Source organism: Leguminivora glycinivorella, chromosome 19, assembly GCF_023078275.1.
Source record: "Leguminivora glycinivorella isolate SPB_JAAS2020 chromosome 19, LegGlyc_1.1, whole genome shotgun sequence".
Lineage (NCBI taxonomy): Eukaryota > Metazoa > Arthropoda > Insecta > Lepidoptera > Tortricidae > Leguminivora > Leguminivora glycinivorella.
This window is the reverse complement of record NC_062989.1, coordinates 13,135,414-13,155,209: the sequence shown is the minus strand read 5'-3', so window position 1 is coordinate 13,155,209 and position 19,796 is coordinate 13,135,414. Positions and strand designations below refer to the sequence as shown.

Sequence of the window (19,796 nt, the reverse complement as noted above, 5' to 3'; positions counted from 1 at the left end):
ATTATGTGCTGAAAAGCGTCGTACGATACGATACAAGTGCGAAAGGAAATTGTCGATTCAAATCACTCCCTTCAGTCGTGTTTTAATTTATCGCCTCTCGTTTACGCCCTTCCTCTTTTGCGCACACGCTTTTAATGAATACATACAATTGGCCAGTGAGGGCAGTGAGCCCTACATTTTTTTTAAAGATACTTAATTATTTTTCTTTTTGAAATTAGGTAATCTAGACTAAATCTAAAAAAAAGTTTTCATTATTATACTAAGTATTTATTAATTATAGTAAAATGCAAAAATGTTCGAACGGAAAACAAAATCAATTCCTCTCAAAAGGGTAGTTCGGATAATCCTTCCATGTCTTGGGGTCAATAACCCTGACGTCCTTATTGAACTGGCTTATCGTGGCCACCTCCTCATCTGTGAGCTTGAAATCGAACAGGTCCAGGTTCTGTGCCAGCCGCTTTTGGTTGGTAGACTTGGGGATGACGATTAGACCGCGATCGAGCTGTAAGAAAATTATCATAATTAAAAAAAATGTGACAACCCTACGAGAATACAGAGTTATATAAAGATTTCGTCACTACTTTAAAAAAACTTGTATCTTCGTCTGTCAATGAAAAGAAAATTGTAGTAAGTATGTATGGAATGCATATAGACTTACTGCGTTTTAACTTTAAGGAGCAGCGTGAGATACGAGATTTTTTCAAAGTAGTGGCGATTTGTCACACATCTTTTAAACATTGAAAACACGTTACTTTATTATACGGCTATTGATAACATATTTCAGATCTATCGGAGATCCTTCCTCAAGCATGAGTGTTCACAATGGCTACACCTCGTGCACTGCGCGAAACGCCCGTGCGAGCGCGCTGGGTGCATTCGAATTTCGAAACATGGCGCTAATAGCGAGAGAATGAACACGGGTTTACCGTGTATTCAATTCAATACACACCTACTACATACCTACCTACCCCTAAAATTCGTTTTATAGTTTTTATATGTATACAATTAGGCGAACTTACAGGACAGTACAAAGAATTTTTTTATACCACGTCGGTGGCAAACAGGTATACGGCCCGCCTGATGAAAAGGGGTCACCGTAACCTTCCCTAGGTTTAGCTTCGCCTGCAACTCAAGGGGTGTCAGTGTCACATGCGCATTGCCGACCCAATGTTGACAAAGGAATCCCAAAGGAGTTTAGATAGATAGACAGACTCACCAGATACCGTAGCACCACTTGGCTGGTAGTCTTCCCGTATTTACTGGCGATGGCGATGAGCGTAGGGTCATCAATGCGGGGCGGAGGGTCGTCCTTAGTCTCCCGGGAGACGAGAAAGCCGAAGGGACTGAACGCCATCACTGCTACGCCGAGTTTCTGACAGTGGGACACTAGGGGCACTTGTGTTAGGGTTGGGTTAACCTGAAATAAATAACTTTTTGTTAGGTAACAGGTACTTAGAATGGGAAACGATCGGGCTGTCAAAGAGAACGTTCTTGGGTCGACCGGCTGGTGGCTTTCCGGCGGGCCGACCCAGGTATCGCTGGGAGGACAGTGTGGCGGCGGATCTGCGAGCTTCAAGTCAGTGACTGGCAAGAGGCTGTGCAGGATCGGGACTCGGGACAGGTGGCGATCTCTTATTTCGGAGGCCAAGATTCATTTTGGATCATTTAGTCAAAATAGATAAGGTACATCGGGGCAAATCTCGACTGGGAGACAATTGTAACTGATCCACTTTCTCCATTATTACACTATTAAGTTGAGTTCCACATGTATCCACTGGACACGCATGCCATATTTAACCAGTGGACACACAAATTAATAATGTGAACATTGCAAAACATGGAAAAAATGGATCAGTTGCATTTCTCCCCCAGTCGAAATAGTCCCGCTAACGTACCTTACTTAACAAGAACGAACGTAAAAAACGTTTTAAGTTTACCTATTGCAATGCAATGAGGTGAAAAAGTGGATACAGCTCTTTGTTGTCGACTGTACACATGCGCGGATCCAGGGGGGGGTCATGGGGGTCATGACCCCCCCCCCCCTGAAGCCTAAGTTGGCCATACAAATAGACCATGTGACCCCCCCCCCCCCTCTACGGGTATAGATAGATAGATAGATAGAAAACTCTTTATTGGCACACCTCAGCAAAAGATACAGTGGAAATTCTTAACCCGTAGTATACCCATATACTACGGGTTAAGAATTTCACCACCCCCTTTCTTCCCGTGGGTGTCGTAGAAGTCGACTGTGGGATATGGGTTAAATTGTGGCGTAGGCGAGAGGCTGGAAACCTGTCACTGCAATGTCACAATTTGGATTTCTTTCAACCCCTTTTTGCCAAGAGTGGCACTGAAACTTGAGTAGTTCATGTGCTCTGCCTACCTCTTTATGGGATACAGGCGTGATTATATGTTATGTTATGTATGTACATACCTCTATTTGATTAACAGCAGGTTTGATCTGACTGTTCGCGAACAGTCTGTCCAGCTGAGTGCTGTTAAAGTTGGACACCCCAATGGACTTGGCAAGCCCTAGCTTCTTGGCTTCCTCCATACCCTTCCACGTTTCTACGTAGTCGATGTTTGAGGGCGATCCGTCGGCCTGAAATTGATGAAATGTGTGAGATGAGTTAGTTTTGCAACTGTCGTAGATGGCGCTATATAAATGTCAAATCAGCACAAGCTTCCTATTTGGCTACGGAAACCGTCGGAACCCTAAAAAGATTTTTCACATTCAGAGCTAGTACACGCAAAAAATAATATAAATGGAACTAAGTATTTTTAGGGTTCCGTACCAAAAAGGTACAACAGGAACCCTTATGGTGCGACTCTGTCCGTCTGTCTGTCCGTCTGTCACATTCCTAAATATCTCGAGAACTACTAATGCTATCAACTTGAAATTTGGAATAGTTGTGAACATTGTAAACCTCTACAAATAGAAAGTATAATTTTTTTTAATATATTAATTTTAATTGTAGAAAATGGCCAAAATGAAAGGGGGGCAAACTGTAAATTTCAAGTTACTAGGTCAAGTGGGGTATCGTTGGAAAGAGCTCAAATTGAACGTAAATAAGCTATTTTTTATATTTTTCTTGTTGTGGAAAAAAAAGAATTTTGAAGGAAAATGTAAAAAAAATACCGCCCCCCCCCCCCTTATCTCCGAAGTTTACCAACGAAAAATTATGAAAATTTTAGTAAACATTGGTTTTATGCTATATATTACAGGAAAAATATAATCGTGTTTGTATTTTGAATACTTTTTTTTTAATTCACAAAAAACTTTTCAGATTTTTACTTTCAATTTACCCACCTTTGCGGATATATATCGTACTTCAAATTAATACGAGATGTTACGTAAACCATCTTCTGTCCAATAAAGTAAAAACTGTTTAAATCGGTTAACATTATAAAGAATTATCCCTGAAAAACCAGGTCGCGCAAATTAGTTAGCAAATTGACCGGGAGATGGCGCTATACACTATAATACTCATTAGTGTCTATACTTTTGTCTTCTAGTTAAATCATTAGAGTTATATGAAAATATGAGATTATTTTTACTAGGTAGTTTGAAAGAAAATTTGTACGGAACTTTCGGTGGGCGAGTCCGACTCGCACTTGGACGGTTTTTTTATCACAGCAACACTTATCTCATAGTGTCAAAATAGAGTTGCTACATGCAAAGCGGTTTACATAGACCGTGGCGCCCCCATTATTTCCTACTCTTTTTACCAGGCCGTATAAACATTATATTATGTAGATATGACGGTTAAAATATGTGTGAGCGAGATAGCGCTAAGCAGTTATATAAAGAAGAAAAGATTTATTTCAACCATAAAATATGACATACATACTAAACCCCTTATTCATAAACGTACAATAAACGTACACTAAAGTTATCGAGCCTACTTAATCTTTCGGTTTAGCCCATGGTTGACTGGTAGAGAATGCCATCTGGCATTAAGTTCGCCATTTGTACTTTTTTGTATTGTGCAATAAAGTTTAAATAAAAAATAAATAAAGTTCGTTTGTCCCTTTCTATCACACCAATACGTCGGAAAGGGACAAACGAACTTTATCGGCTTGATAACTTTAGTGAACGTTTAAAAATAAGGGGATAAACGAGTACAGAATTACAACATAAAGATAATAGGTTTTTACTTAGTGGTTGCAAAAGGACACCACTAAGCATATGCTCTGGCACAGATGGCGCCACAGCGCTGGTCTTCCGTGGGGCCCAGGGTCGGGCGATAGTATATCGATGTTTAGCTTTAGCTTACACATCGAGGCCTCTAGCCAAGAGTACAATCGTTGATGCTCCAGGGCGAACGATACGCATGTGACTCGGTCACACCAATACGGACGAGATAACGAGACTTACGTTGAGCGCTATCGGGAAGTGGATCAAGAAGAGGTCAATGTAGTCCAATCCGAGGCGCTGAAGGGACTCCCGGAGGGCCGGTACCACCTGGCCCTGGGCGTGCCTGTCGTTCCATAGCTGAAATATGTTACATATCAATTTTTGGCAAGATAGATTTTTGGTACAAACATTTAATCACTAACGGTACTACAGCTAGTGATGTGCAAGTTGCGGAAACTTTTCAAAAAATCTTAAATTTCTTGAAAAATTCACGAAACTTTCACGAAAAATAAAGGGAATTTAAATTTATGAAATGGGAAGTTTCCATCCATAGAATTGTCCACACAAAGTATGGAAAGTTTCCGAAGTTTTTCTATGTGAAAATTTCAGAATTTTGGAAACTTTCCGTCGGCACATCAGTACCTACTACCTACAGCACAGCAATAAAGCCAATAAAGGGTACTATCGTACAGTATGACCACTTCCGCTCCCCGCTAAAAGTGCCGCCCACTCCCTCTCAGTTACCTCACAGTTACCGCCTGTCAAAAACGCGAACAGTCGACCTGTCATATTTCACTCATACAAGCATAGTACGCGTTCATCTACACGACACGAGCTTAGACTGTGTGCTATAGGGACGCGCCTCTTTCATATATTTGATCGCCAGTGTCCGAGGTGGGCCTATACCAGGCCTGTCCTACTCGCGCGTGTAGGTATCGAACTGTAAGTACCCCTCGCGAGGGGCAAATCAGTAGGGCCTCGTGGGCGAGCGGTGACGCACGCGCGAGAGTTATTAATCGTCACATACCTGCGTGCTGATTCGACCGCTGTCACAGGATTGATATCTTATCGTGATACTATTCGAAACCTCATTTGCTTACAAAAGTAACTCAAGGGCGGAAATGTTATTTTTATGAGTAGGTAATATCAGGCATGTTTCAATTAAGGTACCTAAATATCTTAAAGTACTACTTGTACTATTCTATATTCTGTGCCTACAGACAACAAATACTCAGTTCAACACCGTTGTGCGTGCGTGATGACACGACTCGCCTGGTCGTTCGCATGTACACAGACATGGAAATGATGCGCACGTATTGCGCAATAGCCCAATAGGAGCGTCCATCTACAAGTGGGTATTCAAGAACTTGCGACAGGCGTATTCAATACAAATCGCCCGGCATATCCGATCTTCCTTTCTATATTTTAGACGACCGGTCTAGCTCAGTCGGTGTGATGAGCGCACAGATATTTGTTCCTGAGTCATGGATGTTGTCTATGTATATAAGTATGTATTTATCCATTTAACTATGTATATCGTCGCTTAGCACCCATAGTACAAGCTTTGCTTAGTTTGGGGCTATAAGTTGATCTGTGTAAGGTGTCCCCAATATTTATTTATCTTATTTATATCTGTGGGCGCTACCCTCAATAGCTTCAATAGCCCATCAGAGAACTATGTATGTGATGAACTACTGAGTTTCTTATAAATATTATAGAAGCTTACCTTTGTAGTGACGAAAAGCTCTTCCCTCTTGACCAAGCCTTTGCCAATGGCGTCAGCGATGCCTTGTCCTACTTGCGGTTCGTCCTGGTAGATGGCAGCAGTGTCTATGTGGCGGTATCCTTCTTCGATAGCCCAAACAACTGCTTGACAAACTTCCTCGATAGGTGCCTGCAGATGTTTAAATAGGTAATTAAGGCAATGCAATAGAAAAATAAAAAAATATGACTCCAAAATATATGACACGCAGTTTCCGGCAACGTGTGCTTTCCCTTTTATCTGCAAGTGCCGCAAACCAGGCAGGCAAGAATGGTCGCGCGATAAATGATAAAACATCGGGCCGTCCCTATCGCACTTACAAATGTTTAATCGTTTATTGGGCGACCGTGCTTGCCTGCCGCCCCGTAGCCAAATGACATTTCCCTTTATTCGGTTAAGGACAGATTCTGGTTTGGGCAGATTCTGGTTACGGCAGATTCTTTTTATGGCAGATTCTTGTTTGGGCAGAAATACAATCATCGAAAAAAGTGTCTAGAACCCTAATAGAACTTTTTACAGGACTGCCCAAAAAAAAGGAGTGTATTGTTATTTCATGTGTATAGTGAGCTTACCATGAGTTGTATTCGATTACGACTCTGGCAATCGAAAGTATGCTCGTCTTGCTCCCACCAGTGTGTGCCAGAGTCGCAATCGAATACAAGTCATGGTAAGCACACATAGGTATAAATAAATCAGCGAGAGCTCGGAATCGAGATTTTTTTTAATGAAAAACTGGGACGCACATAAATTAAAAAAAATTCTACTGCAGCTTTGGCTGGTCAGAGTATACCAACAATTTCTACAACTTATGATTCTGGCACATAATTAATAAAAAAAATTAAATTGACGTATTATATATATCTTTTGTCCCTTGAAATAGCCGATAGCTCATAGTTTACTAGCTCGCGGTGGGACCAGTGCCTAACAGATTTTGGAAAAAACATACAGGGTGCGAGAAAAACATAATTTGTGACAAACTTTTTTTATGCCATTCGATCCTATTTCCATCCAGGATCAAAAGCTAGTATGGAACCAAAAAAAGATTTCCGGTTAGAAAATCCACAAATTGAAGAAAACTTTCCCCATACAATTTGTACGAAAATGAAAACTAAAATTGCATAATGTGATTGTTCTGATCGACTTAAAGTTTTTGGTCGCGACTGCCCAATTTCTGCCCAAACACGAATCTGTCCTAAAAAGAATCTGCCGTAACCAGAATCTGCCCAAACCAGAATCTGTCCTTAACCGAATAAAGGGACATTTCTATCGTGAGCGTTTGTGCATTAGGCAACGCAAAAAGGTCTCATTGACAAATTTGCGAGTCTTGCGACCATCTCCAATGCACTTAATGCTAGTTCAGACACAGTGGAAACCGCGCGGATGCAAACCGCGCGGATCGGAACGTTCATACTACAACCGCGCGGTGTAGTGTGAACATTCTAGTACTATGCTATTAAAATAAGATCCGCGCGGTTTCCGCTGTGTCTGAACTAGGGCTTACGCCACTCCGCGGACCCATAGTATATAGACTAGAGATAGATAATAGTAAACTAACTATAAGTAAACTTACATCTTTTGCGGTTCCCCTGCCGGTCCCGAGAGCCACGACTGGGATCTTATTCCCGTCGTTCAGCTCGATGACGGGTGCCTTACCCGCCATTATCGTCTGAAACAAAATGTTTTTTTAACATATTTAAAATAGGCTTGAAAAAAAAATCGTGGACCACTTGTAGAGAATACCTAATGACCTCGCCTCCATTTGTGTAAACAAGTCCTATATATTTATTTAAAAATACTTGACTATTTGTAAATAGAACCGTTCACAACTGCTATTACTTGTAGACCGTGTCGTTTATTTTCGAAAAGATCGTTAGGTACCGAATGAATACTGTCTAAATATAGGCTTACCTTACTTGCAGTTGAAGAAAGTAAATAAATTAATTCCAAATCACAATTTCGGCGTCCTACGCAGTGCAATGGTGCAACTAAGATTACGTGAGTGTGTCACAAAGCGAACACGGTTACTACTTTCACATTCGCTGCTTTTGTCAGCTGCAACTGTATTATAGATTATAGCACAGAATATACAATGTTTTAGTACCTAAGTCTTATCGCGATACTTTTCAATTGTTTCTATTAACTTTTTGATTGTTTGCTATTGAGATAGTATAGCTATTTCAAAATAGAATATCGCCGTTTTCCAGTTTTTCGAGTGATGAAGTGCTCGAAAATCATTTATGACTCCAGAATGGTTGCAAGTGCGTTGCCGGCCGGCCGGTTGGTAGCTAGGTTTCCTTGTTCCTTGCGTACATATTTGACAGACTGCTCTCTACATTCGCACTAGGACCATTTGTGTTAATATCATATCAACATTCATTGGATACGCTAGATTTCAGAGAATATGTACATAACCAGAAGGTGTAGCCAACATTCTCATCTCTGTACCGCTACATCTTCGCTAGGCACCTTTATATTTCTTTTCCCCTCACTAGCTCGGAAACACGTGTTTTGTCCCTTAATACCAGCGGGTAAAAACGCATTTTATCCACTAGTGGGTAAAGTAATTTGACCTTGAATAAAGTCAAACTGCTTTAAAATTGATAAAAGTAGGTGAATCTAGTAATTAAGATGATTTACCACCTGTGGAACTACTGGAAGCAGTGATAAACGCATTTTTTGCGTTGTAGTTTCCTCGCTATAATGAGGGGAAAAGTTTTGTGTTACACTCGGGTGCAAATGTATTTTACTTCTCGTGTGTTAAAAAACTCGCAAGTTCAGGATTATATTCTCGAACCACTCGCTTCGCTCGTGGTTCAACTATAGAATCCTTTCGCTTGCTCGTTTTTCAATTCCACACTCGGCGTTAAAATACAACTTTGCCCCTTGTATAACAAATAACTATTACAGCAATAAAACATAGCAAAACAGGAAATAATTCTGTTATATTCGCGAAGTGATGCCGTTCAGTTCATCGCCCGAGGAACCGGAATAACACCTAACGTCCAAGAATAACAAACATTTACTAACTTCTTAAGGTATACCGCACTATCAAGCTGAGTGGAAATGTTTTCAGTGACGCTGTTTATATGCCATTAAGAATTTATGTAAAATTGTGCGGTAAATTGAAAATTTAATTAATCGAACATATAATTACTACACAATCCTGATTATGACGAAAACTGACGACCGCTTCGAAGCCGTTATTTAAATATACAAGTGTATTTCTCTGATTTATTTCGAATTTTCAATTATTATAAAAGATATAGAAGAATTGAAAAAATATGAAAAGAGTTTATAATAGCTTCTAAATTTTTACTAGTCGATGGCAAACAAGCATACGGTGTTAAGCAGACCTAACAATTCCTAATTTTTACAATAGTAAAAAACCAAAGTCACACTTGCAGGCAAAACATAAAAATTACATCATATTATGTTAAAATTTCCATTAACGACGTCAATATCCATTGAGGAAAATGTTGACCACGATTGTGTGAAAAACCTTATTCGGGGAGTCCCATTTCGTCTAAAGAAAATACATTTCATTAGTCTTCCTCACGTAGAAAAAGAGAGCTCATAGCTTTAAACAAAGAAGTTCTATTAAAGTCAATATTTGCGAATCAAAACCGTTAGAAAAGCCGATGTATTCTAGACTGTCCGATTTCCTCAAGTACCTACTGTACCAAACAAAAAAAACTTTGTCATTATCATTTTAATGACCAACTTGACCCCTGCTAATAAACTAGACAAGCTTACCTGAATCCCGAGACACAGTAGAATCGCGAACCACATCTTGAGAGCACCGCGGGTATACTGGTTATGCAAGCGCGGACGCCCTCACATCTCATGTGAACTAAGAACCGGTCACGACTTTAGCGAGCTTGATTAATACTTAGTCGATAGAGACGTGTATTATTATCATACTTAAGTAGGTACCTAACCTACCTTAGTATAGATAAGGTACAGTCAACCAATTGGAACCCTAGACCCTAGGCCACTCTACAACCATGTCAAAATGACAAGCAGTAAGAGATTTCTTACAATCTGATTTAAAACGTCACTGTGACATAGTTCTACAGTGGCCTAGGGTTCATCAGATATATCGGAGCTGCTAAAGCTCTCACAAATATCAGATCACACCTCTATCACGCCTATATCCCATAAAGGGGTAGGCAGAGTACATGAACTACTAAGTTTCCGTGTCACTATACAATATGAAATCATGATCTTTAAAATAATAACACCCGCTCACTTTGTGCTATCATAATTAGAGATCGATGGTGTAATAATAAAGCATTGCAAAAAATCACCTATGACAAATTGATTCGATTCATCTTTAGTTTTTTAATGTAGGTAATGATAATTGAAATTGATTGGTCGTCATCATAGCTGGGCACCGTTAATCAAATAGTTAACTTCGATAATCGTTAATCCGTTACTAAAAAAGTTAACTTCGTTAATCGTTAAAGCGATACATTTCTACAAATTTAACGGAAGTTAAAGTTAATCGATAATCCGTTAACACGTGATAAAACTTGAATTTTACTTGCATCAATAATCCATTATATTTATTGTATTGTTACTGTTCAGTACAGCAAAGCCTCTCAAAACATCCCTGATAGGTCAAAACGAAATGTTAACAAATGTGAGTGTGTTTATTAAAACGTCCCACTGTGTTGGTTACCATTAACGCGAGATTTACTTGTATATTTATATGAATATACTGACAAAGTGGCTTTATAGCATTCGACAAAGTGGGACGTTTTCCAGTGCACATTCACAAATTATCGTTTTGAAGTGAATGTGGTCATAAATTATGCTCCAATTAGCGGCCCTGACACAATCGCCATGGTAAAAACCTAGGATGCACTGAGTCAATGTTGGTAAAAAGCGAAGCAAAGAGAACAATACTAGCTTATATATAATTTCGTATTTTTAACGATCGACATAGGGTTTTTTCAGTAGCGTTCACAACGTGTTTTTCGCTGCGCCGCTGGCGCCTGCCATGCTAGATTAACGATTAACGGACTAGGATAAATTTAACGGAAGTTAACGAATCCGTTAACACTTTTTAAAGTTAACTTAAAAGTTAATCCGTTAATCGAAATGTTAACTTCGTTAATTAACGATTAACGGATTAACGAGTTAATGCCCAGCTATGGTCGTCATAATCGGATAATTAATAAGTACCTAAGGGTCAGCTGCATCAACCAAATTTGACAGACGCATCATCGTCACGCAGCAGACGCGTCTATGGAATTCCCATTTCCAATTCCCATACAATAAAATTTAACGAACGCTTTAACGGTAACAGACGGTTTGATGCAACCGGCCCTTTAGTATTTAAACGACAAATAAACGTTAAATAAAGCAGTCATAAATTTATTTTTAAAATTTATGACTGCTATAATTTTAAAGAAAGTGTGTTGCTGCATATTATTTAGTTTGGCATTATGAGTTTGACTTTATCCGTTAAAAATCGGAAGAAAAGTTTATATTTGTAAAGTACTATAGCTTTCGCTCGCGTTAAACTCGAAACGTGTGGAATGTTCCATACACACTTCCAACCCCCATTTTAGGGACTTGGGGGGTTGGAAAGAGACAAAAAGTAGCCATGTCAAGCCATCTCTTCAACTAACTCCACTTATAAAATCACGTCAATTCATCGCTCCGTTTTGCCGTGAAAGACGGACAAACAAACAGATACAACACACTTTCCCATTTATAATATTAGTATGGGTTTTCGTTGCGATAGTTTTTTATAATTTTGGTTTGTAGCTGGTAATTTTCCTCCCTTGCGTGAATACCTACCTGCGTTCGCCACGCTCATCATTATTTTGCTTTACTCCTGACTTCTTATGACCACTCAGTAAAGATGTCACCCCTATAGATGTATCAGTGGTAGACAACTACTTCCTTGTATATTACCTACCAATGTCTATACATATAAGTCAATTAACACATACCTACATGTAATCGTACGTATCAAGTTGCATACCTTGTGTAATGTGAGGCATTCTCAAGATGTAGTTTATTGTTTATACTGTATCTAGGAATTGAAGTACGTAACCAGTAGAAGACGTAGGTAAACAACATCAACATCCCCAGGGTGTATAGACAAGTTGCTAATATTATTTAAAAGGGAAAGTGTGTAGGTATGTATGTTTTCCCCTCACTAGCTCGGAAACACGTGTTTTGTCCTTTAATACCAGCGGGTAAAACTAAAAACGCATTTTATCCACTCGTGGCTAAAGTAATTTGACCTTGAATAAAGTCAAATTAACTGCTTTAAAATTGATAAAAGTAGGTGAATCTAGTAATAAAGATGATTTACCACCTGTGGAACTACTGGAAGCAGTGATAAACGCATTTTTTGCGTTGTAGTTTCCTCGCTATAGTGAGGGGAAAAGTTTTGTGTTACACTCGGGTGCAAATGTATTTTACTTCTCGTGTGTTAAAAAACTCGCAAGTTCAGGATTCTATTCTCGAACCACTCGCTTCGCTCGTGGTTCAACTATAGAATCCTTTCACTTGCTCGTTTTTCAATTCCACACTCGGCGTTAAAATACAACTTTGCCCCCTTGTATAACAAATAACTATTGTTTGTCCGTCTTGTCTACGGCAAAGATAGTTGAAGGGATGAAGAGATTGGAATGACATGTGGTACTCTTTGTCTTCTAACCCCCACTTCCCTAAAATGGGGGGGGGGGAGCCACGGATTGAGAATGAGAACACTTTGTCACTTTGGCTAGGCCGGCAGCTCCATGAAGCAAAAGCAAAGCGCAGAACCTGCCCCTTTGGCTCCGCGCACACGGGCGACAAAGTTGCTCGGCGACTTTCGTATTTGTATGACCTGGACAAAGGAGCACTCAGGCTGAAGGAGTTAGTAACAGCAGCATACCACAAGGCATGTCCAGAGAAACTCGTGCAGGCAGGTAAAGGACAGCCATGGTGGAGCAGAGAATTACAGAAGGTAAGGAAGAAGGTTCGCAAGGCTATGAGGGTGGCGGTAAAGAAAGGCGACACTAATAAGTATACCAGACTAAGAGAGAGCTAGACAGGAGGGCTGGAGAAGATTTACAGAAGACATTGACAGTTACTCAGAAGGTGCGAGGGTGGTAAAGCTATTAGCTGGAGACCGGGCGTGCCAACTGGGGAGCCTAAGAGTAGACGGTGACTTAATCACAGAGCCGGAGAGGGTACTGAGTACAATGCTGAGCACACATTTTCCGGGCTGTGAGGAGGTGACAGAGATAGATGAGCAGGTAAGCCGGGGGGAGGCCGACTGGGGAGAAGCGGCGGAAGTGGTGGAGGAGAGCAGGATGGAGTGGGCGCTCTTCTCCTTTGCACCCTTCAAGTCTGCGGGCCCGGACGGGGTCCTACCGGTACTACTGCAGAAAGGGTATGAGCATATAAAAGATGACCTACTGGAACTGTACAGGGCAAGTATCGCTCTCAGACACATTCCAAAGGTGTGGAGAGAGGTAAGGGCGGTTTTCCTACCTAAACCAGGCAAGAAATCATACCAAGAGGTAAAATCATTTAGAAGCATAAGTCTATTGTCTTTTGTCCTAAAAACCCTAGAGAAGGTGATAGACAAGCATATAAGAGAGAAGGTCAACGGCAGTGGAGACCCGCTTCACGGGAATCAGCATGCATATATGGCTGGGAAGTCAACGGAGACGGCTCTTCACAACCTAGCTGTGAGGGTGGAAAGGGCCCTAGAATCAAAACAGTACGCTCTAGGCTGCTTCTTCGACGTGGAGGGGGCCTTTGACAGGGCTACCTTCCAAGCCGTTGAGGAGAGTCTGGTGAGAGAAGGCATCCGACCGACATTAGCGCAGTGGATAGGCAGTATGCTAAGGTGCAGGTCTATAACGGCGGAGTTGGGAGGTATAACAAAGACGATTAGTCCCAGGAGGGGGTTCCCGCAGGGAGGCTGCTTGTCACCCTTGATGTGGTGCCTACTTCTGGACTCTATGGTAAGAGAACTCAACAGGGGAGGCCTGTACATGCAGGCCTACTCTGATGACGGAGTACTACTGGTGAGAGGTATGGTCCTCAGTGTCATGAGGAACATAATGGTAAGAGGTCTCAGACAGGTACTGGGATGGTGCAGAGGGAGAGGACTGGATCTCAATCCGTCAAAAACTAAGCTGGTGTTATTCACTAACAAGAGGAAAAAAGAGCTGGAACCCATAAAAATAGAGGGTGTAGAACTAGAAATGGTAGACGAGTTCAAATATCTGGGCATTACTCTTGACAGTTCGCTCAGATACAGGACTCATATCAGAGAGCAGACGGCTAAGGCCATAAGAACGCTGTACCAATGTAAAAGGGCAGTAGGGAAGAACTGGGGACTGAAGCCGAGTATGATCCACTGGATTTACAAAGCCATTATCCTACCCAGGGTGCTATATGGGGCGGTGATCTGGTGGCACAGGACCCATATTGGAGAATATCGGAAGAATCTGACAAAAGTACAAAGATTAGCTTGCCTCATGATGACGGGGGCTATGAGAACCACCCCGACACATGCTATGGAGGTGCTGATAGGCTTAAAGCCCCTCTGGATTGAGGCAGAGAAGAGAGCCATGGAACAGTGGTACAGAATGAGAGCATGCAAGGAATGGAGAGGAAGTTGTGTGGACAAGAGACACGCACTGATACAAAGAGAGGCACTATCAAAACTAGAAATGCTGATGGTCAATAATGACCTCATAAAGAGGGAGGAGATTTTCGATAAGAAGTATAGGGTACATATAGGAGAAAGAGACAACTGGAAGGTAGAGGTCGTGCACCCAACGACTATATGTTTCACAGATGGCTCTAGGAGAAGATAGATAGATAGATAGATAAATTCTTTATTCAACCACAAACTTACATGCTTTGCAACACAAAACAAAATAAAGAAAGACGAAATACTAAAAAGACTTAACATAACATTATACAATAATTAGGACACTTATTAATTTAACTGAAGTATTGGTCGTGGAATGTCAGTTGTGGTATAGAATAGGCGCTGACTCAGCATACATGCTACGGAAGCCGCAGCGCTGATCTTCCGTCAGAACCTTATAAACTTAATACTAAGGGAACGACCTAGTGCAGCGCAAGTCGATATATAGAAGCTCTACAAAGCTAGCAGGGGCGGGAATAGTAATCCCGAAACTAGGAGAAAAGGTGTCGATACCACTAGGGAGATACACTAGCGTGTTCCAAGCAGAGGTATGTGCCATAGCGCGCTGTGCACGTATATTAAAAGAAAGCGACAAATAAGATGGAGCCGTGGTAATATACACCGACAGTCAAGCGGCGCTAAAGGCTCTGAAGAGAATATCGGTGACCTCGTCCCTGGTGAGAGAATGCAGGGAAGAGCTAAACTCGATAGGCAAGCATAGAAGTGTAACGGTTGCGTGGGTACCGGGACACCAGGGAGTCACAGGTAATGAGAAAGCGGACGAGTTGGCAAGGGCGGGGGCGGAGACGGAATTCTTGGGTCCGGAACCGGCTCTGCCTATGTCAGCTGACGTCACGAAAGGAGTCATTGAGAGGATAAAAGAGATGGAAGCACAAAGAGCCTGGGAAAGAGAGACCAGTTGTAGACAAACGAAGATGATGATAGAAGGTAGAGACCAAAGGAGAACTAAGTATCTTCTGAAACTAGGTAAGAACAGTCTAAGAATGTTGACCGGTATCATAACGGGACATAACACCCTTAACAGACATATGAAGATAATAGGTATCAGTAGTGACGAATCCTGTCCACACTGTGGTAAGGAGGAGACTAGCTTGCACCTACTAGCAGAATGTATCATGTATGCGGCACCGCGACATGACACATTCGGTAGAGACAATCTGGGAGAAGATGAACTCAAGGATGTCAAACTTAAAGATGTCCTTCTGTTCTGCAGGAAAACAAGAAGATTTGAGGAGAGAAGTGTGGGAGGGCAGCCGGGACAGTAACCTGCAGCTCCAACTCCAGGGAATTGGGCTGAATGAACGCACCAGCGATCGACAGCCCGCCTGTATCCGGCCAGGCGTCCCTACACTACATCTACATCTTCGTATTTGTATAAAAAGTTGCGTCGCCTCGTGTGCGCACCTTCATACTAGCCCATAGACCGAGCGACGGAGACAAAACAGTTTTGTCTCCCGTCTGTGGGGGGCCTTAGCGCGCGAGTCCATACATCAAGCGCGACTTCAAGTATGGACTCGCGCGCGACAAGGCAAGTTGTGCCAAAGGGGCAGGGAGCTATTCAACTTCAAACTTACAGACGAAATGTTAAGGTGATTATTACATATCAGCATCGAGCCATCTTGTGAATGAGAAATCGCTCGTTGGTATGAACATGCGATGCGTTACGCGTGCTTGCTTCACTCTTGATGATGATGTCCTCCCAGACGTATCCGTCGCTTGCGAAGCCGAGTTTTGTTTTAAACTTCCGGTCGCAAGTGATGCAGTAAAGCTCATCATTTGCGTCATAGGTGTATGTGTAGGAGGGCTTGGGCCAATATTTCCGGAACTTGCGTTTAGCGTCCAGATCTCCGAGGCGTGCGTTTTCGAAGTCGTTGAGACCAGTGTTGATCGCAGTTCGCCAGTCCGATCTCCGAGTTGCAAGCTCCTACCACGATTCACACGATATACCGATGGCCGACAGGTGGCGCTTTAGGACATATTGTACCTCAGATATTACCCACCAGCCTTGCGTTTACCCGAAGCTATAGTTCAGAGTAAAACACAATTTTGGGCAATCTTGATGGTGGCATGCGAACAAGGTGTCCGTCCACACCAACGCAGTTGACCTTTGACGACTAGGCAGGTAGGTTCCATACCCGTCATACCAGTACGACGCAGAACCTCCGAGTTTGGAATAGGGTATGCAAACCGGTTAACCGGTTAACCGAAAAAAACCGGTTAACCGAGACTTTTTGGCCTCGGTTAAAAACCGGTTTTTATAGTCTCTAACCGGTTAATAACCGAAACTATATTTTTTCCCCGAAATGACCAAATTAGGCATAAAAAAGGGCCAAAAGTACGTAATTCTTTAATTTTTTGCAATAATAAAGATTTGTTTATTACTTTTCCTTGACAACATGAAACACCTGCACTAAATTTCTTAAAGAAGTCATGATTTTATAATCTAACTAACCGTGAAGATTAAAAATTTGTCCAAATTCACTCGAATATACATTTTATACAGTAGAGTCCGGTTAGTATTACGACTCCGCATATACCTAACGTCGAATCGCTTACAACGACGTAAGCGTAGGTATTTGTTTGGTTTTAATGTGACTTCGGTTTTAACGACCAGGCTTTTTTACGACGTAATCTTACCCAAAATCCGTTTCCGACAACGTTTGTACTAGTAAATTAAGGAAACAAAGTTATTTCCGCCCCAAACACGGTCCTCTGTTTTACCTACAACAAGTAGCAAGATGAGATTGAGGCCATGTAACTTTTTGGAGCATTGGTTTTAATAATTTTAACAATTTTTCGCCTCGGGTCTCATCTTATAAGTATAAACTAAATAGAACCCACTTTTTATTTTCAGATTGTGTATAAACGAGCTATACTTACATACATACATGTATATTTTTTGTAGGTATAAAAATTCAATTGTCATTAGACTTATATTGACCGTGACTACCTGATTACCTTTTTGGTAGCACGGAAAACTCCGTGATCATGATGCATGCAACTGCGTCGAAATATCAGGAGCTCGATAAAAATCAATCACGGTCTATATTCCGGTCAATATAAGTCTAATAAAAATAACCGTGAATCATTCAAAACTCTTTTCGATTGTCATATTAATTAGGTAAATCGAGGTTCGAGGAATGAGACTATTTATTATTACGAATTACGATAGTGATTTGCCGGTGATGCGCACGCACGCATACTAAGTAAAATGACTTATTCTAGCCAAACAAGTCACAATAAAATAAAGTATCATAATACCCTGTAAATAAACCTATTTTCATTGATTTTTTTTAGTAATAGTGATGTAGGTATTAATTTAAATAAAAAATAAATAAATTGGTTTTGTACGACGTCCGGTTAGTACGACGTTATATCAGCGGTCCCTTCGTTATAACCGGACTCTACTGTATATTTAAAATTATATTTTTAAAATAAAGTAAAAAGGGAGATCTTGGTTTTCTTACGTCAATTGTTTGTATACTAGTGGCTCTGGGAGCTGTGGACCTTCACGGCATGCTTACTTAGAAAACACAAAACTGAAAAATATTTAGTTCTTAAAGTGATTATCACGACAGTTTTGAGCGCCATATACGCTATAGGCACTCAACTCACATTCAAGCCATTTATGGCAATTTCCGCCTTTTACAAAATTTTCAAAAAGTGGATTAAAATGATCTTTATCGTGCAAGTAATACCTGCTACGATCATCAACATCAGAATTTTTGAAGGTAATAGTAAAATTATTGCTTAGTAAGGTCATTTACTAAAAATACGCAAAACCGGTTAATAACCGGTTAACCGGTTTTGAAGGAAAAGTTTCGGTTATTAACCGGTTTTTAAAGTTAACCGGTTTTTACCTAAGCAATTGTTTACTAAATACAGAAAAAGATGCATTACACTTTTATTGAATACAGTGTTCTTGAAGATCATCAATAAGGTAGCATCTTGCTAACAGAAGCAGGGGTCTGAGCCCATCATTTGGCAGTGTACCCAGATAAATGTAGTCCTTTAAATGTTGAAGTGTTTCTAGAGTTACTCCTTCCAGAGATATTTTGCATTCTTTTGACTCTTGCCATTCTCCGGCCAGCATCCGTTTGAACACATCACTGTGAGCAGCCAGGCATGCTTTGTGGACAGCAACACATCCCTCGGGTGTGCTTAATTTGAAGTCAGTGTAATCAGTGTCTTCATATAACTTAAATGAAATCATATCGGATTTAGCTTTACAAGCAGTAATGTAATAGTCGCAAGTGGTGTAATAATAGGAAGCTAAATTGGGAAGCACTTCTGGTGTTATCTCAGCCATATGCTGCCAATCCGACCACTGTTCTGGTGGACAAAAGTTCGTCTTCACATATTTTAATTTATCACTTCTCAAATCCACATAGATTGTCGAACAATTTTCAAAAGTAAGTCTCTTAGATGAAAAGCTGAATACTATTTTAATTTTTTTGCAGACGACTTACAATAGTTCCATTTAAATCGAATTAGAATTAAATTATTTACGATAAATGGTATGGAGACCAAAGTGTGTTTGTCACCACTACAGGTTATTGTATAAATAACTTTCACGGCCGGGCCTGCCAGCAGTTGCATAGGAATTCTGAAAAAGTTGTTCTTTTCTGAATTGTGAATAAAAAACTGTTTGCCCGGCAAGACCAAAAGGAAGATATCTAGTACAGGTACAGTACTGATTTGTCCATAACTGATGAATATTAAGTATCTGGTATCAAAATGGTGCATGAAAAGCTTACAATACAGGTCCTACTCCTAGGTTAAGGGCTATTCAATACAAGACTACAGTTGTCTAATTATCTAAGTAGTACTTACGCTGCTGCTATTTTCTCTGTGTTTGCGCTCATGATGTGATTTCAGTCCGCTTGTTTAGACAACTTGGGGTACTGTACTGAATAAATCACTCCATAAAATCTGTAATCTTACCCTCAAATTAATATTTAAAAGAATGATTGTTGAGTTTTAGCATAGATTCTATGCTAAAACACAACAACTATGCCATAGAAGAATCGAAATTCAGTATTGCGATATTTGTGAATAAAAACCAACCGCGCCGAAAAGTTCGAAACTGACAACCATAGACAGCAGTGTCAGCAATGGTTTTATTTTTTGAACAGTGAGTGTTGCACTTTAAAAAAATTGTACGAACGAGTTACGTCACAGTTACGTAGGTGCATGTA

General features: G+C 40.8%; 1 protein-coding gene across 2 annotated transcripts; it reads right to left on the bottom strand.

The window, feature by feature from the left end:
• Positions 1 to 245: 245 nt before the first annotated feature.
• LOC125236490 (aldo-keto reductase AKR2E4-like) lies at positions 246 to 9,761 on the bottom strand. Of its 2 annotated transcripts, none has more exons than XM_048143310.1 (7): positions 9,654 to 9,761; positions 7,471 to 7,566; positions 5,865 to 6,032; positions 4,379 to 4,495; positions 2,435 to 2,602; positions 1,217 to 1,417; positions 246 to 502 (listed from the first exon to the last, which is right to left on the bottom strand). In XM_048143310.1, exons 1-7 carry the CDS (start codon positions 9,687 to 9,689, stop codon positions 314 to 316), a joined length of 975 nt encoding a protein of 324 aa, XP_047999267.1. In that variant the 5' UTR covers positions 9,690 to 9,761; the 3' UTR covers positions 246 to 313. The 2 variants fall into 2 exon arrangements, with proteins under 2 accessions (XP_047999267.1, XP_047999268.1); XM_048143311.1 differs by lacking the exon at positions 9,654 to 9,761 and adding an exon at positions 7,809 to 7,955.
• Positions 9,762 to 19,796: the final 10,035 nt, after the last annotated feature.

Bases quoted from the DNA above. Each gene is read 5' to 3' on its own strand.
- LOC125236490 (XM_048143310.1), bottom strand. From the start codon at position 9,689: ATGTGGTTCGCGATTCTACTGTGTCTCGGGATTCAG. The intron at 6,033-7,470 runs GTAAGTTTACTT...AAACATCTGCAG, and splicing joins GCAGGGGAACCGCAAAAGAT to GCACCTATCGAGGAAGTTTG. The intron at 1,418-2,434 runs GTATGTACATAC...TATTTATTTCAG, and splicing joins CTGCTGTTAATCAAATAGAG to GTTAACCCAACCCTAACACA.